At 37.4% G+C, this 27,576-nt stretch overlaps 1 protein-coding gene across 1 annotated transcript in view; it reads left to right on the forward strand.

Annotated features, from left to right (window-relative positions):
- Positions 1-22,507, forward strand: part of CTDSPL (CTD (carboxy-terminal domain, RNA polymerase II, polypeptide A) small phosphatase-like) — a 39,822-nt gene extending 17,315 nt beyond the window's left edge. Inside the window, exons 5-10 of the mRNA XM_009581853.1 lie at positions 2,586-2,639; positions 5,868-5,969; positions 11,026-11,082; positions 18,291-18,383; positions 20,032-20,217; positions 22,160-22,507. Of these exons, the coding sequence (XP_009580148.1) occupies positions 2,586-2,639; positions 5,868-5,969; positions 11,026-11,082; positions 18,291-18,383; positions 20,032-20,217; positions 22,160-22,285 (618 nt within the window). The 3' untranslated portion in view covers positions 22,286-22,507. The remainder of the gene's footprint in view (positions 1-2,585; positions 2,640-5,867; positions 5,970-11,025; positions 11,083-18,290; positions 18,384-20,031; positions 20,218-22,159) is intronic.
- The last annotated feature ends 5,069 nt before the right edge of the window (positions 22,508-27,576 follow it).

The raw sequence follows: 27,576 nt of genomic DNA on the forward strand, positions 1-27,576 counted from the left end.
ATGTAGCCCAACATTATAAGACCTCCTATAAGACCCCTGTCCGTGCTGCAGTGCAATAGTGTCAGGTGATCGCTGTAACTGTGCCGATCACTGCCCTCCTTCACCACTTTTTCTTGGATTTAAGAACTGTTAGAAATTACTCTTTATTGCTTATCTGTTATTTCTAATACGAAATTACTTCTAATATGCCTCATGCGTATGTTTGCATGCATGTGTGTATGTATGTATACACAGACGTGTACATGCATGTAATTTGTATATATGCAGATCTGGGAATAGAAAACTTTGGATGTACAAAAATACTGATTTCTAAATTACTTTTCCTTTTACGTACCTGCCAGATTCTGTTTGGTGACTGTAGTTGCTCTACTAGTAGTTATTTGAACATAGAACATGTTCTGGCTGTGCTCTGACCTGGAATAAAATTTTGCCTAAGAGTGAGTGTAGGTATTAATGAAATAAGAATTCAAACAGAACAAAATTTTGAAATGACAAATGAGTACAGCTTTGTCAGGTACAAACACGAAATGAGGTGCTTTGCTAGAACACCATCTTTCTGATGTTAAAGCAGTGCTCTGTTAGACTTGGGTAGTGGTAGGAAAATGAATGATTCAAGACGGGTTTTTTTTTTTATTCCCCCCCCCCCAAAACAACTGTAATTTTGCTGACCTATATTCCCAGCACTTTAGTAAGGCAGGAAAGTTAACTTTGCAGTCATGACGTAGAATTCTCAGTGAGCACGGGACTTCAGACACAGTCCTTCCTCTTCTCCGATGCCATCTGATGCCTTCTTCCAGCAGGACGTGCAAGTGTTGTCAAGCAACCGTCGCCTGCAGGCAGTTGTGTGACATTTACTCTCCGAGTATCAGAGTGCTTCTCGCTGTCAAACAGAAGCCAGCAAGCATTAGTACATAATAGTCTAAATAAAGACAGAAGTGAATTGCATGTGGAGAAAGTGGTAGGAACAAAGATGCAATGCCAACATTATATTTGAAAAATGCCTAAAATTAAAGCTGTCCTTTTTGCCAGTCTTACAAGGGCTGTTTGTCCTGAGCACTGAAGCCCAGAGGCTCACTCTGAGACAACTCTTAGCCATGTGATTAAGAGCCATTAAGGCAGAAGTTCTTGATGCTCTGCTACATAGGGTCACGGATGAGAAATAGACTGTTGGAACTGTATGTATTGTACATACCAGGAGAAAAATCTTCTAAACAGACACAAAGTGAGCTTGGTCACAATTAAGTTGGACATTTACTTTTTATAGCGCCCACTGCAAATGTAATCACTTCAAGTGTTTAGAGAGTTCCTTAGTGACTCTGAAAAGAGCACTGCCCGCTCCATCCTCATTAAACTTTCAAGTTGAAGCCTCCAATCAAAATAATCAGGTTTTCTGGAGCTTTATCACACATGTATAAAATCTGGCAGTCTGCTGAGGTCACCTGTTTGAAAACTTCCATTGCTTTATGTACATATGTGCAATATCAGTGAAGTGTATTGTCTGCTGAATCAGATTTTTCCGGTATTAATTGCACTTAATTTAAAAACATGAATTAATATGAATTTTCACTTGGTTGTTGATAGAGGTAACTGCTAAGCAAGGAACATTCCAGCTTCAAGTTAGGTTCCTCAGAAAATAGAAACAGTGCGACTTTGTTTTTTTAAAGATGAACTTTATCCTGTTTGTACCTCATATTCTGAAACTGTTTCCAGATAAGGCATAGATGAAGCAGCAGCATAATTGATTTTTTCCTAATACTGCAAAGTGATTTATTTTTAGGGCTGAAATAAACACACACAAAATTAGAAAAAACAGTACCAGCTGATGCTTTGTGATAGACCTGACTTAAAAATATTTTAAGTGTAGCTCGGGACGCCTCATGACGCTTTCATGGATTTTTCTCAGCTTTGTTTGGAAAGGAATATGGTAGAGAAATCAAAGTAGACCCATAGCAACTTCAGCACTTGTTTTCATTCTTTTGAATGAAAAGGTAGATGGAAATGCAAAGCCATACTCATGCACCTGCTTAAAATGAGTTGGAGCATCGATTTCTTTTGTTCAATTTAAAATCCCAATATTAAGGCGTGGTAACAAAAGTCGTCCTCGAATCCCTGCAGAAATTAAATCTTAGCATTGGGATATTGGTTTTTCACTTGTCCTCACCTACATTTGGACAATTTCTTGTTACAACTTTTTCTAGAAGAAATTTTGTGAACTGCCTAGGAGCTGGTGTCTTTTGGCAGCTGTTTAAGTGGGAATAATTTATCTTCTATGAGAGTATTTCTATGCGTAACTGCTGGGAGAAGCTGTTAGCTATGTGGAGTGCAACCAAAAGTGTGAATTGAAGGAAACTTGAACAGCAAATTAATGTGCTGCACTTACGCTAGAGAACATTTCCAGTATACAAAGGAAGGGCTTAATTCTGATACTTGTCTCTGTGAGAAGTATGGGCCTACAGGGAAGAAAGGTTATGATTGTTTTATACAGTAAATTTCTGAAAGGTTTGTGTTGACCAGCTGTTTATGCTTCAACCAAAAGTTCTCTTTTCTTGCCACCACCCCCCCCCCCCCTTTTTTTTTTTTCTTAGGGAATATACTATTTCCACGGGACTGAAGCAGTGCAGCAGTCGTTTCACTACAAGGTCTGTTAAGCTGATCAGCCATGAGACCTGGCTGGGATGCATAAATCCCAAACAGTGACTAGTTTTAAAGCTCTAACTTGTGTACAATGTATGTCTTGTTGGAATCGAAGACCAAGCTAGGAGTTTCAGTACTGAGATACCGCATGTTATTTTTCTGCCGAGTTCTGTGGAAGTCTGCAGTCTTTCAGAGAGTATTGCATAGTAAATATGAGTTGCTGTTAGCCACAATTGAACACTCTTAATCATCTTGGATATCTTTAAAGCTACTATGTTTAAAAAAAGAAATTATCAAAGATCCATAACTATTTGCTATTAACTATGATGGAAATCTGGTAATAACAACTCTTCTTGGATATGTCTCCATTAGTGAGGAAATTAAACTACAATATTGAGTAATGCTTGTTTCTGCCTAAAAGCTTTGCTACTCTTGGCAATGTGGAAATTGCTTTAGATCAGAAAGCTTGAACGGCAAAACAAATGGGCTGATATCCTATGTACAAATCCCTTTAAGTTCCTAAAGCCTCAAAAATGTCATCCTTGCTCCAGAGTCCTACACTAGATGTTCAGCAGTCTCGCAACTTGTAGTGCCTTCGCCTTCAGAATAGTTTCCTTGTCCCTGTTAGATTATCAGGTGGCAAATATGTTTTCAAAGTTGAGAGCAACAGAGATACAAGTTCTGAAACAGAAAATTTATTTCTTCTGATCTTCAAATGGGCGAACTGTTGACCAGGTGTCTTTGAAAACAGGATCAGATTGAATTCAAGAAGCCAAAGCTTATATAAAGGTTGGTGAGCCCTAGTGGGAGACTTTCCCCAGGAAAAACTTTGAGGTGTAGTTTTGTTACGTCAATAATTACACATTACCTCCTAAGGCAATACTGAAAAGGAAGAGAAACTCTAGCAGTAACCAGCATCTCTGTGCAGATATCACAGGAAAGCTTGTTCCTCTCCCAGCCGCTGCTTTTGAGAAAGCAGAGCTGCAGGTGGATGAAGAGGATGGTTACAGGCTGCGTCTCACTGTGTAGTCAAGGAATTTGGGTGCTCAGAGTTGAAGGTTCTTGCATTTTGTAGTCCTTGGTGTATGTCCATCCTTTTCCTGATGACAGGTGTAGTAGTTTCCATATAAAAACCAAAGATACAACATTGATATGACAATGCTCATATTTTTCATCTACATATTTTTATACTAAAGAAGATCTATTTCCATATATATAGGTATTTTCAGTTTGAAAAAGAATTCACACAGCAGAAGAAATTGCTGGCTTTGCTTGTGCAGATTAACTTAGTCAAAAATTTGAACTAAATACTAACAGGCTTAAGAGTACAAAAATTAACTGAACTATTCTGTTAAAAAAAAAAGTATGCTGAAGGTTTCTTGGGATGTTCCTACCTTTTTCTCTTCTTCAAAGACAAGAAATCAGTATCAGAATAGAACATGGCTTCTGAAGATTATTGTCTTTAAATGGGTTTGATTTTTCTTTCAATAAGCTTTTAGTCTATTTAAGTTGCAAGTCTGGATCCTTCTTACTATGAAAAATTGAGGTGGGGTGCCTAAATATCTTTTAGATTTTGAAATAGGAGGGGAAAACCTAAATTCCTTAGATTTGGTCCTAGCTGCAAACAAGCAAAGGTAGAGCTCAAGCATTTGTGGAAGTAACGTATGCATGGGGCTGTCTATAACCTAGAAAGTGTGTCCTATAAATTTCAGTCTGGTTAGGTTACTGTGATGGACACATACTTTACAGGCATTAAGCAGCGGTTATTTTTTCTTGAAGGTCATTGTTAGATGTGTGCTGAGAGAAAATGCATTGAGACAAGTGGCTTGTAAGCAAGGCAGCTTCCATTCTGGTAGCTGAAGAAACTGTGGTTGATGTTAATTGTAAGAAACTAAATCAATTTCAGTGAGCACTCCTAAAAATCCCCCAATAACTTATACTTTAGCTAAAGACACTTTTATAAGTCCAGAATCTCATTGTCAGTTACTTCATTTAAACAAGAACTTACTAAGCATGATTGGCCAGTATCTATCAACTTAAGACAACATCTGAAATCAATCGGTCGTTAATAATCTGAATTTGCTGCTGTAGGGTGTTCAGAGGGTTTGTACTCATCTGTTTGTACCCGCTGTCTGCAAAGGGGTGGCCTCAGATCCCTGCAAGCACCTCTACAAAAGGCTATTGAAAAGAACAAAAACATGATAGATGCATCCTTACCAGAGCAACATTGTCTGAACAGATAAAAAGATAGCAAAAGAATGAAGTTAGAGTTCTGTATCCAGTTCTTAATTAATTTCTTCTCTGTCTTGAGCTTCTCCCTATTGATACTTTTCTATAACGCTAGTCCTTTTTCTTCATCAAAAAAAGCCTCTTTAAATGAGTGGCAGCAGTGTTTCAGCTCCAAATGGAAGCGTTCTCTCCCATTTCTGTTATTTCAGGAAGTATCCACTACCGAAGTCTAAACTAACATAACTGTAATCCAAGTTGGGATGTTAAAGTGGGGAATGACTGTGTGATGTCTGCATTGCTTTCAGAAAAATTGTCAATTCATGTAATTGGTACCATTTTTTAAGTAAGGGCAGCGTACTGTAGAAGAGCCTGGTTTAGGTTCTTTACTGCAATTTTAATACCTTGATTGGGAATGTAATCCACACGAAAGCTCTTGGTCAGCACCCTTGCAAGTGGTAAAAATGAGAGTGGAGACATGTCCTGGAAGATAAAATTAGTAATGCTGTCTTCCTTCAGGATTGATTTCTCCACTTCAGCATCTTTCATGGCAAACAGAAATAACTATTTGTGTAAATGTCCATCAGTGTGATGTGGCTGGAAATGGTGTTGACTGTGAATAGGGTAACAGCAGCATCCAAAACCAAGGCATTAGGAAGAGTGTCACTGGAAAAGATATTTTATCAAATGTCCCATTTTTTTACTGTTATTTTTTAGCTAGTGGTGGTGGTTTACCATTTTCATTTCCAATGCTTTGGAGATCATTCTAAACAAGTCTCTCTTTTTAAAAAAAAAAAAAAAAAAAAAAGAAGTCTGTATGGATATTGCATGAGCCATTCATTTCCATACATGTACCTGCAATGAGCCCAGAAAAACATTCAATTTTGAGTCCTGTATTTCAGTTCCCAGTAACTACTAGAATAGTAATGTTGGCAGAAGAGTGCCCCTTCAATAGAGGTTTTACTTTTTTTGTTGTTGTTGTCTTCCTCTTTTCTTTTTGTTTTTAGCCACCAGCTAAATACCTCCTGCCAGAACTGACAGCATCAGACTATGGGAAGAAGTGTGTGGTCATTGATTTAGATGAAACTTTAGTGCACAGTTCATTTAAGGTAAGTAAATTCAAAAGCGATTTCTCGCAACTTGAATCTGTCAGTGAATGTTGTAGGAACTGTTAAGCCTCTCAACACATTAACTAGTCTTACAGGCTCTCCCAGGATGCCTGGTAGTTCTCATTGTTACTTCTATGATTATTCATCCTAATTTAGCTGTAAGAGGTAGCACAGACATTGCTATGTTTTTTGATTCCGAGAAAGTCACACCGACTGCAACAAGGCCTTGAATGGTTATTGTCTTTATGGCTTTAAATGGTAACTATTCCAACCAGGACCTGTATTATAACAGGTACAAAACTTGTTGCTCTGAAAATACGGTTTTGTTTTTGATGTTGAAATGATGCCATAGTTATTCTAGGAGAATGGAAATTCAGCACAGCTTTATGCTAGGTAGATGTATCTTAAACCAGTAGATTTTGGGCACCAGTGATTGCTGTGCTTTGTTGCTGGAGAAGATTGCTTTCCGTGTCGGCTGCTGTCCCAATCGCAGTAAGTGTTTTTCAGTATTTAGCTTTCACAACAGGAAAGCAAATAGCATTTAGCTGTTGCTGATGAGTCGGTCATCTTGTAGAAGCAACTTTTATAACCCTTCAGATTTCAGTATATGGTGGAAGTAGTGGTATTTTTCTATTGTTTAAATAGGGCTAAAGTTAGAATAGGAGAATTCAGAAATAAAAATAACCTAAATTGGCCCAGAGTACTGGTAGTATTTCTGATCAGCAAATGTCAGACATGATAAAGCATGTGCTAGTTTTATAATTTGATATTGGAGAATTTTTAAGAATCAATAGTATGTTTCCTTTTTAGTAGCGAGCTAGAGTTACCACCAACTTTATAGTCTTCTAGTTTTGGTTGCACTCCATTTTTCACTGCTAGCATAAACTCAACATTTTAATCCTGCAGTATTTAATTGCCAGCATTTAAATATGCAAACCATAATTCATGTTGTGGTTAGAATTTGGCAACAGCCTGTTGTTGACTTAAAGAAGAACTTATATGGAGATACTAGAACAAATATTCCTGTGTCTCAAACTGAAACTAAGATTCTTTTCTGTCTTTATTGTGCCTAATAGTATATAACAATTTGTGGTGGCATACAGGAACCTCTTAACCTCAGTGGCAGATCCTTGTCTTCTATATCTAGACTGAGCCTGCACTTGAGAATTTTTCAGGGAGATTAGAAACACAGCTGGATTGGGAAGGGAGGGACCATGCCTTCCTAATTAAACGAGAGTCAAAAATAGGAAGGGAAAGCTGAATTTAAAAGTCTAAATTTACATGAAAACAATGAAGTATGAGGCTTAGTGTTATCTGACATGTAAAAATAAAAGTTTGTTTTCTGAATGGTGTGGGTAACTTTGTACTGTGATTTTTCTGGTTTTTGAAACAAAATAAGATTCAATTTAGGTGGTTATTAATTTTTTTAAACCATTTTAAAGAAATACATGTTTAATGGTTGAAAGTGTAAATCCTTTCTTGTAGGATTGAGGTTTGCCTTTATTGCAGAGTGCTTTCGTAGTGGGCTCATTTTAATCATCCCATTTATTCAAATGGTATTTAATGGGTTTTTAAATTAATTTAAATAGATATTTAAGAAAAATCAAAAGTTTATTCTACTTAGTCTTGAACACTGAATAATATTTTGTGTTAGGAAAAGAAAACTGGTCCTTTTTTGTGTGAAGTAAATAGTGTTAGGCAAATGTTGGCATTTCTGCAGTATTAGAGTCTCACGGTTACGATGGCATTGTCTTAAGGTGAAGCCCTGTGATGGGAGTATGTAAGAGAAAACCAAGTGTTGGAGGAAATGGCTTTAGTTGTTTAGTGGCTGGCACTGTCCAGCAGTGCTGTTTGGGTTTTGTTTTATAAAGGGAGATACTTCAGCTGAAGTAAGGCCATTGTGGTCATCAAAAATAACGATGGACTTCCAGAACAATAGGGGTTTTAGCACCTGTATGCACACTTGCACACTGCTCTGCCTGAGTAATCAAGTTATTTTTGCAGTTTCTTTTAGTTGGTTCCCCCCCACCCCCTACTAAAACATGTCTGCTCTACCCAGGCAGGTCCCCACTTAAAAGCTGTAAAAGCATACATGAATTTGTGATTTTTAGTACAAAAGGCTTCATTTAAAACACATGATATTTTAGAATTCATAATTCTGCTATGAAATAGGCTTCATATTTCAAATGCAGATAATTTTTTTTAAGACAACCAGAGAGGCAGAGTATTTAAAGTACTCTTTTATGAAAGCAGCAACATCTGAAGGAGGGTAATTCTTGTCTTTTTATGCCCCTGCATATTTGTGAAGCTTTAAGGAGGTACTACTCTTTCATGTTAAGTGCATATTAAAGGAATAAAGTTTGGGGTGCTTTGGCAAGAGTAAAAAAGGAATAGATAGACATTATAGTTATCATTCCCATCATAAAACAATAATAGCAGCAAGAATCGTAAATTATTAAATCAAGGAGATGTAAACATGGTTTTGTATAAAATGAATTAAACCACATGCAAGTCTGGAATGTAGTCATATTCAAAACTGGCTGTGGAACACTTTTAGAACATTTAAAACTCTGAAGCTTTTTATTAAATAGAAACAGTTCTAAGTAAAGTAAAGATTTTCAATGGAAATACATTGTCTTCTTTCACGCTCTGAGGTTCCCACTGGAGGCATGTACGTGCTTCACGTGTGCAACCCCAGAAACCTTTATCCAGCAAACTGTTGCAGACTTTTCTTCTGTCTTCCCATCACGATGAAGCACAGAACTCTCTTCCTTATCGCTTGTGCCAACAAGAAAGCTGCATAGTACCTAAAGCATAAGTGAGGGAAGCAAATATGTAGTTAAGAGTAGTTTGGTTAGTGTTACAAAGTCCAAGGGTGAGTTTTATTTGTTAGCAAAAATTAGGTTGTCTAAACAGAATGTGGCTTTCTCTGACATCTGGTTCCTGTTGCTATTGTTAAGAAAGTTAGTAATAGCTGTATTTTTATCAGTGGGCTTCAAAACCTTTGCAACTTGCAGTGACCTATTCTTTTTCTGCTGGTACAGAATATTTATCTTGCTTAAGGGCGTCATGCATATATAAATTCTTCAAGTGAGTGCAAGTCTTTTCAAAGTATGCACAGAGCTGGCACCCACTTGAAAACTTCGGTGGCTGAGTATTATTGATGGTTCATTTGGGTTTCTTTTAAGGTGAAGCTTCAGAACGTTTTTGATTGCCTCTTCTCTGGCTATTAGAGATGCTGCAGAGTATCTTCTCTGTCTGAGGGGCTTCATGAAGGTAGCAGATGGGAGCCTCCCCTCTGTCTTTTTTCAGAGGCAGAAAGGGAGGTATATCTTGGAAAAAGGGAGGTATATCTTGGAAATTGCTTGATGTCAGCTAGAGAAAAATCTAGATTGTATGTGCGGGTATTTGAGGAATTCTTTAGGTCATACTAGCGCAGCAGTCATCAACAGAATGGGGTTTTCCAGCATCAGCTGCTCTAGAGGTTTGGTTGCCAATACTGGTTGGTCAGGACAAGTAGATTCAGTGTAGCTTCTCATTTGCCCTCTGACGCAGCACTTGCAGATGTCGGATCAAAACATCTTCCTTATTACTTCACTACTGAAAGAAGGTGTTGCCCTCCGTATAAATTCTTATGGTTGTTTTGCTCCCCTCGCAGGAAGGTCATTTAACAGTGGAATTAGAATCTTGTTTTTCCAGGGAATGGGATCAAAGTGATGCTATCAGGTTAATACAGCAGGATTCTTTTTTCCTACCATTTTTCACAGAGCACCTGTTTAGACTCACCAGTTTGTGATCTGCTTCTCAGTCTCTTTACCTTGGCTGTTTCTCTGCTTTCTTGACATCCCCTCGCCCCCCTGAATGGGTTTGAAGGCTATTTCTAGTCTCGCAGATTCTTCAGGGACGTGCTCCTTGGTGGTACTTAAGATCAGTCTATTGGCTGATCCAGAAAACCAGAGGGGAAAGTCTGTGCAAGTCTGATAGAGCAGAGTGAAGATGTTTTTCAGCCTTAGTAATGCCATACCAGTTACCAGCTAGACTACTCCCAGCCTTCATTTTAGGCTGTTATCCATGAAGCATATTGTCTGTTAATCAGTCCTGTTAAAACTGTATTTGGCAGCTGTGTATCTCAGCCATTTCCAAGCTGCAGATCATGGAGTGAGTTGCAAACTTCAGCCAGGCATGTTTACATGACTTTTTTTTTTTTTTTTTAATCACAGACATAATGCATGAGCCATACCGAAGGATTCTGCCAAGTTTTGTGTCCATTTGAACTAGTAAACATTCTTAGCTGTGCGTCCCCCAATTACCACTACTATCTAGCCAAGATTAGACTATGTACTTTTAAACTCTCTACAAGGACATTTTCCTGCTTTCCAAAGTAATTTTACTTGACCAACAGTTTTTCACAGTAAGTCGTAAGAAATAAGTTTTATTCAACAGGCTAGAAAAATGGATTCAAAGACCTGGACAGAATGTGCCTGCTCTTCCCTTTTGAATTAAAATGCAGTTTACATGATTAATTTGATGGGTATAGCATGTTCTTGAGGTATCACATCTTGAGAATCATTTAACTATATGACTTAAGTCTTGTTGCAGCTCCTGATTCAAATATAACCGCTAGGTATTACTTTTACCACTGTCCTTATTTTTAATTAATTACTAATTGATGACCCAGAGTAGAATATGTGAAGCACATAGCTGAATTTCTTTGTCATCATCCCCACAGACTTGATGAAACAGTTATCCAAATAGATACTTATCCTAGTAAACATGCTCAGCGGTAGTGGGGGTTATTCAAGCAGTAAAACATATTACATTGTATGAAGCTTAAAAATACAAGAGGAGAGGGAAGTCCAGTGTCTGGTGAATACAGCTGTGTAAGGCTTCTGACTTGTGTGTGTAAAAGGTGCACACACAGAGTGGATCCGTATAGTCAATAATGCTTGTTAACTTGTTCCTGAGAAGTAAGTACTCTTCTCTCTTACGCCTCTGAAATTTTCCCTCTACTGATCTTATTTTTAATGTTGATTTATTTCCTTGTCATTCTTTCTAGCCAATTAGCAATGCTGATTTCATCGTTCCTGTTGAAATCGATGGAACCATACATCAGGTAAGTGGTGTTGTTCCTTTAGCATTGTTCTAGTAGCGGAACTGTCCTCAGTGTCCCAGAGCGTTATCTTTCTCCATTTGCTGCTTTACATTCAGTAACTTGTCCTTTTGCAAAATACAAAAGCTGTGTATTCTGGAATGTATCATCCAGGCAGGTGTGTAATTTCTAACTACTAAGTCTCAATTTTAAATTTTTCAGTTCTTCAAAATACCTCTTTCAGGACTTCGGTACTTGACTCTTTGTCAATTTTAAAACATTTTCAAACAGGAAATGATCTAAGGATGGGTTTTTGAACATTGCTAGGCCCGGAAAAAACTACTTGAATGCTGCATTTCTCATTCCCTCCACAGACAAACAGGACATAAGTTGGCTTTAATGTCTGTTGGTAGACAAAGCTTTATAAAAGTATTAAGGAAGAACAGACATTTCTTCAGTTTTTGTGGCAATCTATATTTAAGTTCTGTTCCCTTTTCTTCCTGTAAGTAATTTAAGTTCCTCTGATAGGACTTTCTATACACTTCAGCATCTTTAAAAGGTCTGGACAAAATTGAAGGGAGACTGATTTTTATGTCTTATTCTTTAAGAACTTCACTTAAGACACTCTGAAATGGTTTTCAGTAAATGCAAAACACCCATAGTTTGAAAATCCGTCCTCTTCATGTATATCTTAGCTTGCTGTCTTTAATCAGTAGTCATTTCTGAAAACGTTGAATGAAATAAATTACAGTGCCATAAATTTTCCTCTTCAGACAGACATTAAAGTTCTTGCTGGAGCGGGTTTTCTGGTTAATGTGAAGCTGAGCCTTTCTGATATATGAATCTTGAAAATTGTTTGAAACATCCTCTGTTGGTTATTGTAGGTTAAAGATAATGCAGTTACTGAGTTGCAAATCTTCCCTGGAGATTTTAAATACTTTAATTTTTGAAATGTTGTCTTTTATATGTATTATTTTAATATGTTTGTATTTTGATATTGGAACAATTGATAGATCATAGAGTTAGTTCATAGTTTTGTTTGATTTCCTGTTATGAAAATCATCCATGTAATTGTCACTCCTAAATATCAGTCAGTGGACTGAAATGTGTTTTAAAGTGATAGTTGCTTTGACAGTTTTTACACTGTGCCTGTTTTATGTAGAAAAATTCAATATCTAGGGTACTTAAACCTGTAATGTTCACCAGAGCTGAATGCTTAAAATACGTAAGTGATGTTTTGGGAGATTTATGTTGTGATATTGTCTGTCCTCATTTGATGTGGGCTTTAATCGTGTTTGGTGCTGTAATGCAGACATTTTGTGTCCTAAAACTTTCTAGAATGCTTTTGAAAGGGAATAAAATAGGTTGCCTAACAATTTTGAATGGCTTAGGATTGTGATCACTTAGCTTGTCAAGAACATACATTTACATTTTGAAACAAAACCCAATAAAGGACTATTTGGGCTTTACAGTGAAGCACTTCAAAAGCCTGTTGCTTTTCCGTTCCCCACTGCAAACTTTCAGATTCTTCACCAAATGTAATGCAGTTAAGCACTCAAGATGACTGCATGCGGGGGGGCGGGGGGAACCAAAACCAAAAACAGCCAACCAATTTGTCCATACCCTAAACATGAACAGGAGGAAGACTGCTCTTGACAGAGAAGGTCAAGTGAAGTTAGTCTCCGACTGTGCTTTGCTGGAGACTTCCTGCCTAATTTTCAAGGAAATTGCTTAATCCCTCTGTATTTCAAGTTCTTAATCTCTAAAATAGGTAAAAATCTCAGTTGCAGATGGGTAGGTGAAGTGAAGTGAATTGTAAGGAATTTGTGATCCTTGAAGTAAAGGTAATTTATACGGTATGCAGAACGGGCAAAGTCTTGGGTTCCTGTGTTTGTAATACCTCTGTAGGCAAAGTAACGTACTATCATCCAGCAATCTTTTTTATTTAACTGTGATAATCTGAAGGGTGAAAGTGGCCTTTCTGGCTTAGCCTGATGAGCGTTAACACAGGCTGTAGAGCTTTGACAACTGGTTGCCACTTCAAACCTTAAATTTCTTTATTTACTTAGAGCATAAACTGAACAGATACCAACAATTTTTGTTATCCATCAGAATTTGTCATCTGTATGATGCTTGTCCATTTTCTTAAGGAGTTTACATACTCAAAGCTTAGTCATTGCATTGGGAGATACTTCCACCTGTTTAAGATATCATGGGATATGTGAAATGTGGAACCATACTGTCCGTAGTGCATATCCCTACCTGCTTTACCAGTAAGCCTGGTATCTTACCAAGCAGGACATTGTCTGACAGAGTTTTGTTGTACTTGAACTCTGCCTTAGACAGAACCCCATGGGAAACAAATGGAGAACACCATTTCAGAACTGCCCATTCAGAAAGAAATTTGAAATTATACGAGATTCTTCAGATCTCATCTACCAAAAATACAAGCTGTGGCAAATTCAATTGCTGTACACTTGAAAGAGTTTTGAGACTGACTTATCTAACAAGTTTTGTTCATGGTAAATGTTGTAATTTTTTGTTGTGCAACGGGGGTATTCAGAAAAGGCTGTCTTTAGTTTGAGGAGTTTATTTTTCCCTATGTCATTTATAATCCAAAGGTCAGAGAGACTCTTGTTCTTCTGTAGGGAGGACAATTCAGATCATCTTCTTAAAGGGTGCTTGGGTAAACCAGCTTCCCTAGATTAAAAAATAGTTTTCTGAACACCCCTTGTCCCTCTGCCATTTTTCTTTCTCTAGCCTAATTTACCTTGTCTTTAGAAAGGATTTTTCATTTTATTTTACAAGGAAGTAACTCGTGTGGAGGTCCCTCTCCTTCCTTCTGTTACGGCTCTTTGGATGCCTGCAGAGACTGTGCCCGTCCACCGGGCAGCTAAAGTTACAGGAGATGAATCCCAGGCTTTGTGTTGGAAATGATGGCACAGATACAAAAGGGCAGTTCTAATGCAAGCTGACATTATTCTGACATTTCTCTCTGGTTTTCTGAATAAAAGGAAATTAGAGCTGGTCCCCTGCTCTACCAAATTATAAGTGAGAAACTGTGGGAAGTCCAGTGAAATGTGTTGCAACTGAGAGTGCTCTTTAGAGGAAGTTTATTGAGGATGAAACTAGTGGCTGGAGAAAGATGTTCAACCTGTTCGGTACCCTTGACGTAACTTCTGCAAGAATACGTCCTCTCTTTCGGAGCGTGCTTCCCATTTAACAAGTGCAGAGCGATCACAACCCCCAGATTAGAAACTGTACATTAAATATAGCTTTAATCCCCAATGGGTAAAGATTTTTAGGATACGATGGTCCTTTGTCTTTTATCCAAACTGACTTGCAATGCCTTTGTGCCTTGCTAGCGGTGTCAAAGAGTAAAGAGGGCAGCCAGGAAGAGTTTGATTTGATGTTACTTGGAATTTCGTTCTTGAATGTAATTTGTTTATTAAGTGAGTAAAACTAGGTTTTAAGGGTTTTTTAATATTCAATTAGCAATTGCTTATTTTTAGTTGCTGAAAGCTAAAGAAATACTTGGCATTATACTTTGTAATGTGCAAAATGTTTTTTATTGGTGGGGGAAAACACTGTTTGAATAATAAACTTTCTTTCTATGAAGGACAAAATTCCTTAATTCCCTTACAGACGGCTGTGGCCTGGTTCAAGTAATCCAGGATAGGCTGTATCCGTTCTAGCTGGCCTATTCTTGGTTACTTGCACTGGGAGACAACCACAACTGCGTGAACCAGAAAGACAAGGCTCAAGGACGCGTGTTATTTTCTGCTCGCTGTAAAGAAGGTGCACCCAGCCCATGAAACAGGAGATTACAGGAGCTTGAGTTGTCATGGGCAGATTTCTCTGTCATTACTTGAAGATTTCGTTACTGTAAAGCTGGTTTTGAAAGGCAATTCTTTGTGTCCCATTTAATTGATGAAAATTGAGCTGGGTTTCTCTTTTGGTTTACAAATACTGAGTCTTTTTAGGGTAAGACTGCTTTGAGGTATAGAAGATGTATGTGGAAATACCAAATGCTTGAAAACAATTAAAGGTAATTACTTGTGTTCTGCCATTAGCAGCTGTAAGTACAGAATCCTGTGAAAACATGCCTAGAGCCTGATTTGTGCCTTAACATTTTAAGAATAAGGTTCATTTTAAATAAAAAATAAGAGTGTATTCCTCTAAATTCTTACTGTGATAAGGAAGAAATTTGTGAGCATACAACACAGGAAAAACTGGAGGGTTTTGGGGTTTTTTTAATGCCCTGAAGACAGTATATAAATCTCAGAAAAATGCCAGGAGCCAGTTAGTCTAGAGACTTAAACTGAAGACATCAGGCAACGGGGGAAAAAGCCAAGCCACAAATAACCATGCGGCATTGAGATGCAAGTCCAGCCACTAACAAAGTAAAGGGGAAAAAATTCCAAATGAGGAGGAAGAGGAGAAAAGAGCTGCACTGTCAGCTGAAGAAAGCTTTTTATGTCAAGTAAACCAAAGAGATTTTGTAGCCCAGGATACCAGTACGCTTGCAGTTGCTTCCAAGATCTAAGTAGGACTTCTCAAAAAAACTTCATGATGAATAACCATCCAGAGTATTAATATATGTTGTTCTGCAAAAAAAAGTGGTGTTTAAAAAAATGAAAAAGGGGGTGAAGGAGTTGGGGCTTTTTAGAGAAGGAGAGAATTAAGAGAAAAATTTGGTGAGACCTCATCCTAAGAGATTGCATTTATTATTAATAAGGATTTAAAATGAGGAGCGAATCTGTTGGCCAGAGCTCAACAGGTAAGATTTAAGGCAAAACAGCAAGAGAAACTCAAGTAGAGGAGGTTGAGGGTGCTCTGTGGTGGATCAGGAGATCTAAACTGCAGGATGGAGGCAATACAGCTAATACTGACTAGTTGCCGTATTAGGAGACCTACAAATTGCCAAAAGAGCGCATATTGCAAATACTTGCTTTTATAAGCCCACTCCTGTCCACAAGCCTGTGGTTAAGGAGCTCTCGGTCTGTAGCTATTGGGTTGATTTAGTGTATGCTGTCTTTATGGAGGAGGTGGGTTATGTTGCAAGCAGCAAAGTTCATATCCTTGGCTTGGAGTTTGTAATTACATTCCAAGTGGAAATACTTCACTGACAGAGGCATAGATAGGGATGGAGAGCGAAGAGGAGACTTCTTTTGCTGTGGCTGAAAACACTAGGTTTTAAAAGGGAAACTATACTAGATTCCAGCACTAATTATCCAAGAATGACTTTAAGACTTTGGGGTGTCCCTTTTATGCCCTCAAAAATAAGTGTAGGAATATAGTTTAAGGCTAAAGAATTAAGAGCTTCTTACGAACTGTGGAGTTAAGGAGTAACCTGCATCTTGCTATCTTTCCTCTTATAACTGGCAAGTCGGATAGTCTCTTTCTGGGCACCCAAACACAGAGGGATTGCGGCTGTCTTTCTACCTGTGTCTTTTAAAAATTTGAAGATATAATTTGGAAAGGAAATACTACAGAACAAGTTCGTGTAGTAAGTTTTAAGTGAAGAATTAATTGCATTGTTATAGGAGAGGAAATTACTTGGTTTATGCCTAGTGAAATACAGGAAACTTTGCTGTAATTATCTGGAAAGAGAGCGGTGTTGAAGTACATCTGTTAACTGTCTTTAATTCAGAAAATGACACATTTATTTAATTTATTGGTTAAGTTCTGCTGTGGTTGTTTAAAAAAAAAAAAAAATCTGGGTTATAAATTGTTACCTGTATCAAAGTTTGAATGTATTGTTTGAATTTGAGGGACCAGAAATAGTTTAGTTAAACTTCATAGAAATAACTTAAAGCAGATCAAGTCTTCATGCTATGAGCTAAAGTAAAGTGGAAAAGTAATTAACATTTCTGCTTTGGTCATTAAGGTACAGCTCCATCATATATGTTTTTAATAAAACTTTGCTTTCAGTTTTAGGTTTTCAATTTCAAGTCCCTATTACGCAACTTTTTTCTTCTTTTGCTAAAGGCTTTAATTGTTACACTTCAGTTCAAGCTGGCATTTCCATATTTTTCTCCTTCAGGCTTTTTCTCTGGGTGCCTTATGTTTTTTACCTCTTTATTAATATTAATCTAGTAAAATACGTACAATTAATCTAGCTCTACATATCAAAGAAATAAATTCCTGAAATTGCATCAGTCTTGCAATTCTTCCTGAATTCAGTTATATGCCAGACTTCTCCACTTGAAATTTTCAGTATTAAGAATTATTTGCCAAACGAAGAAGATAAAATGCTGCCAATGTTTTCTCTCAAACTTTTAATCTAAGTGCAAACAAGATAGATAAATTTCAAGCAGACTCCTCTGTTCAGCTTCCGATTATACTGTGAGCTAGTTGTAAGCTTTCTGAGCAGCAGTTATCTTATCTTGGTATTTTCTGTGAACGCAAATCATCTTGCTTGCCCTGAAATGAGAGGCAAGGAGGCTTTAATATTTATTAATCATGTTGTTGACAGTAGGTAGCCAAGCTGCCTATATGTTTGTCAGTGCAAAAAGGCAATATAGCGTTGCTGAAACCAAGCTGCTCAACAGGAGAGAAATCCTGAGTATTTACCATCTTTATGGCAAGGTCACAGTAGAAGATGCTGTAGACTTTGCCACTGGAATTTGAAAGCAGCATTTGCTAGACATTCTGCATGGTGCTATGAAGAATTTTGGTGAAAGCTCCCTGCAGAGCTGGATGACTGATAACTATCCGTAGTGAGAGATGGTACTTAGCGCCTGGAATTTAAAAAATGAAAGAATTAGCCACAGGAAGAAAATAGTTCCCTATTGTGCAATTCCTGACATCGTAAGAGGTTTCATCAGATTTATTCCTTCTGTAAAGCTCTTCAGGACTGAAGACACCAGCACCAAAATCGTTTCGGTTGATAGATCTGAATCCTCGCTTCTTGAGAAGCCTTACTGTCTCTCTTTGCCTTTAATGAGATTTTTCAAGAAGCATCACTCCAGATGATGCACAGTATTTGCAATTGCATAATCAGCATGGGTCTTGGCAGCCCATGCATTCAAATTTCTCATTATTGGATGTCTACTTTTATGTTGTATACTTCTGTTTTTTTTTTTTCTTTCAGCATTTCATTTGAACTGCTTCCATGTTAACTTTTGTTTCTTCAAGTGTTAGGATTACAGGAATGTTTGAGTGGGGTTTTTTTCCCCTTTCCTTTTGCCTTGAACACCATTTGACCTAAATAGTCATTGTCATTCCAGGTTTATGTATTGAAGCGACCACATGTGGATGAGTTTCTTCAGAGGATGGGAGAGCTCTTTGAATGTGTACTCTTCACAGCCAGTCTAGCCAAGGTTTGTCCCTCTCTTCATCTCATTAGCCCTTACAGTGCTGGTCAGTGGACTTTTGGTTGGGTTTTCTATGGATAATTATTTCCACAGTTGGTACTATCTTAATTTTTCCCCTTCTTTTCTGCTTCTTTGTCTGACAGTGTGTACTTTGTCTGCTAGTGTGTGGGTAAGTGTTTCCATGGTAACACCATCACATATGGGCTTGTCTCATAATGTAGCCTCCATGCATTGCTCATAATGCCAATATGAGAGGCTTACAAGTTACCATGGTTATAGTGAGAAATTAGAACAAATAGCGTGCGAGTAAAGCAGTATATTAAAGCTGGGCATGAAATAAAATACACTGTATTTAATGCTATCTACATGATCAACCAGTGAATCAGAAATTTACTGCATCTGAAAACTGGGAACGCGTTTTTGTTCTCTCAAGGTGCAGTTGCAATCTGGAGTTAGAAAATTAGACATTTTGTAAAGCTTGAAACATCAACAGGAGTATTTTGTGCCCTCTGGTCTCCAGTAGCAGTAGTACCTCGTAGGTAGTTTTGTGGTAGACATTACAGTAGTAGACATGTTAAATTCTTCGCTTCTTTCAATGTATTGTATTTGTGGTGTCCTGTTTGTAAAATTATATGGATTATTTCTAATACTCTAGCGTAGTAAGCTTTTACTCCAACCTAGTGTAGAGATGAGGGAAGGGGACAGGACCCTGTTTGATCTGCCATAGTGCCCTCTTATCAGAGGATTCTTCCCTGCGCTCTGTTTACCATGTTCTGTTCAGTTACATTGTGAAAATCCTAAATAATGGAACAATTTCATACTGCAGTTATATGTCTGGCAGTTTTCATAGTCAAAAGATGATTGATTCCAACATCAGTTGAAATCATCTCAACATCTCAGTTTAAAATATAGGAAAATGGTAACTCCTATCCTGCAAAAATTTGTTATAACTATCATTTTCAAGTACATGGTTATTTCATGTTCTGGTTTATTTACTTTTCCTTGGACAGTTTATATAAATTGTTGGATTCTAAGCTGTGCCTCACTTAATGTATCACCTTATATATAAAATGAGAATTTCCCAGTATTGTAGATGGGTATTTTTCGTAATGACATCTTTGTCTGATCTTTTATGGCCCAATTATGCAATTTGGTGATCTTAAGATTCTTACTGACCTAGTTGCTCCAAGGCATCATTTGAAAAAGCTACATCAAGCTCAGATGCATTCATTGCAGTTTATCTTCAGAGGCACATGGAAGTGAATCGGCTTTGGAAATGGCTTCATATAGATTTTCTGTTAGTATTGGCTGGTTTTATGGTAATGTTAGGTGAGATCTCTGGATCCATCAGCTTCAAGGTAACTCCTAGGGTAACTGTAAGTTGGCCCTAAGAATAAAACCTGATTGATAAATCACAGAAAACATTAGAGTACAAGTTAGCCTTCCACAGAAAGATAACCGTCCTACTTTTGCGTTATCTCTCTATTAATCACTTCAGGTTTGCAGGCATGTAAGTTAATTAACAAGGAGCAGGGAAGAAGATGAAGGAAGGGCATTTTATCTGAAATTATTTTGTGTCCCTTTTTTGTATAGTTCTGTGAATTAGCCTTATCTGCACATTGCTAAAGTCATGTTTCTAACTTCTCTTTTTAAGTATGCAGACCCAGTAGCTGACTTACTGGATCGCTGGGGTGTGTTCAGGGCAAGGCTCTTTAGAGAATCCTGTGTTTTCCACCGAGGAAATTACGTGAAGGATCTTAGTCGACTGGGACGTGAGCTGAGTAAAGTTATTATAGTAGATAATTCTCCTGCATCTTACATCTTCCATCCTGAAAATGCAGTAAGTATTCTTAGTATTTGAAGTGTAACTTTATCCTTCTGGTCCTTGCCCAGACTTTGATTCAGAAAATAGCCTTTCAGAACGCTAATTTGTATTAGTTTCTGTATTTTCTTAGACTGCAGGTAGGTTTTAGTATTCAGTGCCAAATGGTGAAAGGCTACAGCAAACTGATTTGACAGTGTGTCATAGTCATGACTGTTCATCTGCTTTCAGTTTTAGCTTTTGGCATGAAGTCCACCAGTTTTGAGAAATACCAAGCAGTCTAGAACCTGAATAACTAACCTAGCTCTAAAAAGCGAACGTGCCCTCCAGCATATTTTTTGTTCTTTGGGGTGGTGATTACAGAAACGATTGTCTACCTGAACTGCTTTCGGTTCTCCATCTTTTTTCATTGTGTGAATGAAAATGCATTATTAGACAAGATAATTAGTGCTCTACTGGTTACTATCTGAGTTCGATATTCGTGGCTAAGGGGAAGAAAAAAACCAAGATCCTGTTGTGTTATGCTTCTCCTTTTAAGTATTTTTGTGATAACTCGCTTCATAATTAGAAATGTTAGTCAAGAAGTTCATCAAGTTTTAGGAATAAGGATAAAAGGCATGCAACAGTACTTCAAGGAAGAATAATTGGGAGCAATGCGCATTTTCACTGTGTGTTTCCTATTGGCTCCAGGAGCTATGATGGAATGGTCTGGCACTTCCTCCATCCATTGCTGCAATCGGTACAGATGCTCAGATCGGTTTTATAGCTGCCAGGATAGCAAGTTGGAACTCGCCTTAGATCTACTGACTTTTAAACAACCAGACTGTGCAATGTTTTCTTTGATGTTTTTAGGCTGCCTTTTTTGTGAACTGTTAAAATTAAAGTAGGAAATTTTCATCAGGAACACTGTGTTGCATGGTCCTGCCTTTCCAGAATAGCATTTTTTTTACGTGAGCTATTTATTTATTTATTTATTTATTTAAAAGCAATCTGCTTTTAAATTCAGATCCTAATACTGTGATGCCCTAAATGATTGGGTGAAAACATTTTTCTGGTTGGTGTCACACATGGTTTAAAGCTGCTATTTATAATAACCAGGAGCTGTAGCTCTAATTTATGTTCATGGTTAAAATGAAAAACCTGATCCAGATCGTCATTTGGTATTTCGGAATTCAGTGCCAAGAAAATAATGAGCTGTAGAAATTTGGGAGATGAAATTAAGGGCCTTGTCAGAGTAGTTTAATCATGTATAGAAAAGTGCTGTTAGCTAACTGATATTCGAGCCTCTGCAGAAACCAGAGCTTGTAACAAGATCCAAGAGAGTCTTTAAACGACCTCAGTATACTTCCGTAGTGAAGATACACAGAACTCCTTCCCCAAATCCAGCCCACATATTTAAGAAGTGTTATTATATGCATTATTTTCTGAACTTACTCTCAAGTTCTTATATTTTAATCGGAGAACTGTTCTGTTCTGTACTCACTGTTTAAATATTTCCTCCGCAACCTCATGCCAGAAGGGGTTGTTGCTGCATGCCTATGTTTGGTGACTCACACTGATAATAGAGGGGAAAAAAAGACTTGCCTGTAAATAAAGCGTCAGAACAGCTTTATAACCTGTATCTTCCTTCCCATCTATTCTGAATATCAAGGAGGTAGAGCAAATTGAGCTGTCCAGTGGTGGGTCACGTAGGTTACCTGGACATGTAGGAGAAGGTCAGCTGCATGCCAACTGTTTTACAGTCGGATTTGGGAGGTCAGCTGTTTTACAGTTGGATTTGGGGTTGATGTTGCATACTAGAAAATGTGGACTTGAACCTGGTACTCTGCTTGAACGCTAATGACTAGCAATTTGCCTTACTGTGATGGCAGTGAGTATTACAGGACATCTACATAGGCAAAACTCACATGTTCTTCACAACATGAAGTCATCTCAATATTTATTGGTTGCTTTGTTTCAGGTGCCTGTGCAGTCCTGGTTTGATGACATGACAGACACAGAGCTGCTAGATCTTATTCCTTTCTTTGAAGGACTAAGCAAAGAGGAAGAAGTTTACAGTATGCTTCATAAACTCTGCAACAGGTAGCCCTTAACTTTGACTGACTTCTGCTACTAGATTGCAGTTGCTAGAGGCTGTCTCCATCTTTTTCAGCTCTTTCAAATGTAAGCTTTGGGGAGGTCACCCCTGTCAGAAGTGCTACTCTTGATCTTCCTGTTACATTGGACACGAAGGACAATCATGAGTGATGCTATTAAGCCTTCAGAAGCCTGACTCCTAAGGTCATGTGTTCAGACTACTTTTTTAAAGGAAAAAAAAAAAAAAGAAGCTATTTTAAATGGGACTCTTTTAATGAATTTCATAAATGGACATCTTTTACTGGATCAGCTTTTCTTAAAACATGCCAAAAAAGAAGCTTGTATTTCAGCAGTTGAATTTCTCTCCCTTTCTTCCCCTCCCACTATGCAGACAATTTTACCCCCCTGCTTAGAGCAGTTGACCTGACTCTGAATTTTTTCTTACAGAATGAAGTGCCTTTTTGAATGTTATTTTAAGATAAAAATTCATTTTTGTATAAGACGTATTTCCAGACATCTTTTAGTCTTGTATTGTCTAAATGCTTTAAAAGGAAAAAGGAAAAATTTTATAGAGCACTGTAATATATAACAAAGGAAAAAGTTGAAACAAAGATGCTGGGTTCCTGTCTCCACGATGACATTAAGTTGTATTACATTTTGTCATGCTCAGAAGGTTTAAGCATTTGGGGGAGGGGTGATTTGGGTTAATTACATGGTTGTTTCAGTGATATGATTTTGGGCACAGTTTTGAACATATCTGCAGTTGTTTGAGTATTAGGGAATGATGGAATTGAGAAAATAAGGTGGCTAATAGATCTAAAGCACCTTTTCTTCTAGACAGATGAAGTTCTATTGTCTCTGCTTACGCACAACTGCCATGCCTCTTGTTTTTTGGAAAACAATTATCTTGGGAGAATGGGGAGGAGGTCTATTTATTAGTTTAAGATTCTTTTCTTAAAAAACCCCATCTGGGTAAGCTGGATCTGTATTGAGCTGTTTGGAGTACTTTTTTCTTTTAATTGCTGCTACTGTATACTCACCAAATGGAGTTGACCATCGGCTGTTATACTGTTTTTGCCACTGTGCCTGTGCTATGAAACATTTTCTGTAAGCTGCAAACTTGGGCAATAAATAAAATGCAGGCTTCATAACCCACCCCTATGTATTAATCCTATGGTATCTGATATACCAGAGAACTCAGCTAAAGGTGACCTGCAAAGGATTTTTTTTTTATATATGGGTTTTTTTTTTTCAATTGGGATGAAGCCCTCTCCTTTTTTTGGTATATAAAAATGCAAAAAGTATTTTTCCCACATCTCTGATTTATTTCTTCTTCCTCAAGGTGTAAGGTACAGATCGGGAGCTTTATCGAGTCTTGCTGGAAGGGCAGAAGTTACTAGCCTAGACTAAAAGTGGTCCTCTGGCTTTGGACTTGAGTAATTCCTATCTCTGAATCCGAGAATCTGCTTAGCGTCTTCTCTAGTGTCATAGGTACCCTTTCAAAAGAATAACTTTTATATATTTTAAGCCTTTGAAGAACAAGGCACACCTTTTATTTTTTTTTTTTCCTTCCTCTCCTTTCCAGTGTCACCTTTTAATTATTTTCCGCACCAGAAATCTACAAACATAAAAATTACAGCTATGATGGCTGTCATCAGAGAAAACTAAATGGAGTAGTTGGTGCTTCTAATTAGCCTCGTGCTAAATTCTGAATAGTAGGTCCCATTTGCCTTTTCTATTTTTCTCAAAAAGTCTTGATGACTTGGAAAAAAATTTTTGCGATGGACTTGGATTGTCATCCTTGTCTAAAACATTGGTGAAGCAGCTTAACAAATTCATTCATAGAAGGGCAGGCCAGCCTACGCAGGCAGTGAGTAGACTTGTCGTAGGTGCAGTATAAAACTGAGAGATGACTTGCCCCCTTGCAGTGCAGCTGTGCACCAGCTGTGTCTCGTAGCGAGGGATGTTAGAGGCAGTCCCATGACACTCGTGAGTCTGTACGGCATCACCGTTTTGTTTTCTTAGCAGTCGGCATTACCTTAGTACTGTATAAATCTGTGCCACAACAAAAGACAAAACTGTCAAATTTTAAAACCTACGTTGTTTAAAAAAATTAAAAAAAAAAAAGGACGTATGGATTCTGGTTAGTCCATTAACGTTTACTTTCAGTTTAAGATTGTTTAATTTTGTATTTGACTTCAGAGTAATGAAACTGTAAGCTGCCAAAAAGTTGTTCTCTGAGCAGTATTTTCAACTGTGTTTGTAGCTTCTAGGCTTCAAATACAGTTTGCAGGGAAGTATTCAGGTTGTAGTTAGTTGTGCAGGTATGATAGGAATGGCTGAAAAAATTCAAAGACTTTCTCGCTAGCGTTAGACCAAACAATCTTCCAATTAGACAATAAATAACCCCACCGAGATATTACCATTTAACGGTTGTGACCTGTTGTAAGTGAGACGAACCATGTCATTAATTTGCATTTATAAAAGCAGCGATTTCATGAACCAGTTGCCTTAAGTCTGTGAATGAATGTTGATTATTAAAGTGTCTTGTATTGTTCTAAAATCCACATATAATGGACAACTGAACTTCTGCACCAGCTTCTGGAAGAATGGTTCTGATGATGTTCTGTACAACCATACTTGTTCTGTATTGTTTGTTTTGGCTCTTGAAGTACACAAATTTTAAAAAAAAAAAAAAAAAACACAAAGCTTACTTTAACTTAGTACAGCATTAAAATGACACATGGTCACAATACAAAGGCAAAAAACTTAGCAGCAATTTTGATCTCTGCTAGTATCTTAAGAGTATTTTCTATAACTTCTAATTTTTTTTTTTTTTTAAACTTCTTCCCGTTGAAATAAAACTTGGAGTGCTTTGCAGTCAGATTTGGACTTCTTTGGATATTCAAATTTGGCCAAAGGGATCAAACTGTCATAGTTGTTTATTTTGACACTATCATCGTACTTGAAATTTCAGGTGTTAAGTTTGCGTGAATATATATACGCTATATATTTAGAGTTTCTACATTTTAACAAAGCAATATAGTTCTGTCCATAAAGTCAGATAATGAACGGAATGTTTGTAAAATTTGCAATACGGGTATTTGATTGTATTTTAAATACAAGATTTTAAAAATTAAAATAGGAAAAAATACTTGTTTCCTAAATCTCATGCATATTTTGAAATGCAGTTAATGCATGCAGGTCACCAGGGCTGTTATAAACCCTGGTTTTCAATTCTGTTTCTGGATATTATATTATATTATTAGAAGTATTAAAAAGTCTTTTCCAGATGGTCATTCTGTTCAGCTAAAGAAATGCTGCCTGGCCTGAAGTTCTGTTGTCCTTTTTATGTCGGGTTAAAAAAGGTTTTTTGCCTGTATAGGTATTTTTAAATTAAGCTGTAAGGCAGAATGCCTTAGACTCTTGAAATTCAGCTGAAGTGTTACGATTAAATTGCCATTTGTAAACTAGGGCTGTGCGCAGAATACTTGCTAACCACCAGGAAGTGTGGCAGGTTTTGAATGGAAGATCGTAGCAAATGTACAATATTGCTGTGTTCATTTAGGTAGCTTTGGAAGAATAATTTGTCTATTTGTTTTGCCCTTTAATCTTTCCTAAACAGCAAAGTTATACATGGAAGAAACTCAACACCTGAAGAGATTTGGTTATCAGTGTATGCAATCACTTTATCACAGCATGATTTTGATTAGACTGGTTGGGGACAATAAAGTATCTAAATGACACTGGTGTGTACTGATGTTGCAGCTTTTGAAATTTCAGTGTAAAAAAAAAAATCTGTAGCTATATAATTTACAAACACATAATCCTATGTTTTACAGATTCTTTTTAAACTAATAAAACACAGTACCGCACAGCCCTATTTGTAAAACAAAAACAAGTTTGTGCCTCTGATTTCCAAGGTGCTGTGATGTTTTGCCTTTGTGGGGCGAGGAGGGCAGGTGAGACTTGCGTGGGGCAATTGCTTAAAAATCTCTGGGCTAACTATGCAAAACCAGCTGTCAGTTTTCTGTTTCACATTATATTGTAAAAAAAACAGCTGACTTCTTTTCTTTCTTGTTAAAGATCTATTGGGAACTTCCTAACAGAGGAGTAAGCAATGGAAATGTCTCTTTCTTTTTTCTTTTTTTTTTTTTCTAATAATGGAGCTGTTTACACTTTAATGCAATGAACAATCCAGCGATACTTGAGAAACACTACAGATACCATATGAGTGTTTTCAGGAGAGAGAAGTGTTGTCAATCAGGTATTGAATGGTTTCTTTACTGTCACAAATAAAAAATTTTAACAATATAGTTACTTGTGCATGTAATACTTCTCTGGGAAAAAGGATTTCTGCACTTCTCCTTCAGTAATAGTCACTGCCCTAATTTGACAGGGACTTTATTCCTGCTAATGCACATCCATGTTAGACAGTAAAATCACCCATCTCTGTTCCACTCTCCTCCCCCTCTCCTCTTTTTAAGTCCTGCATAGGACTCCTTATTGACTGCCCTGGCACCTGCTTGTGCAAACAGAGCTGATGAACTACTGATGAACTCTGCTAAATAAATTGGTGGCGACTCTGGCAGATGTTCCAGCTATTTAGATCTCTTGGATGAGATCATACAATAATTTGTTCAAGTCTCAAAGCCGTGTGACTTCTTTTGAAGGGCTTACTTCAGCTACTTGAATAGCTGTTCTTAACATCACTGCCATATCCAAATGAATATCTGAATAAAACACTTTATTTGGTTGGAAAGTCTATTTTGGGACTTTTTATCTGACACAGTAAGACTTAGGCAGAGCCTTCCTTTCTAGGAAAAGGCACATATTATTAATGCTTTATGAGCAGAAAACCTCAGGCCTGTTAGAATAAGCAGCTGGCTCAAGATAGCACGTTAGTTGCAATTAAAAATATTTTTTAGTTATTCCTATGATCGGTTGGAATGACCTAGACTGCATTTGCTTTGTACTGGTGGGTTGGATTTTTAGGGGTTTTTTTGTTTGTTTGTTCTGGGTTTTGGTTTTGGTTTGGGTTTTTTTTTTTTAAGTTTTACCAATCTCCTTAGCTGCTACTTAGGATAAAGATGCCTTTCTTTCACTCAGTAACACAAGTATTTCTAAATTCATAGAACAGCTCATTTATAGCGGTGAGAAAGATACTGTTGTTCTGTCCTAGCTGATTGAAAGTAAGTGTTTGAAAACTGAATACACCATAGGCTATATATGTATATGCTTTCCAATATTTTTTTTTCCCTTTTTATTGTGTTCTGACTCAGAAAGAAAGCCAACCGCTCT

The sequence above is a fragment of the Fulmarus glacialis genome, unplaced genomic scaffold, assembly GCF_000690835.1.
Source record: "Fulmarus glacialis isolate BGI_N327 unplaced genomic scaffold, ASM69083v1 scaffold2997, whole genome shotgun sequence".
Taxonomy (NCBI): domain Eukaryota; kingdom Metazoa; phylum Chordata; class Aves; order Procellariiformes; family Procellariidae; genus Fulmarus; species Fulmarus glacialis.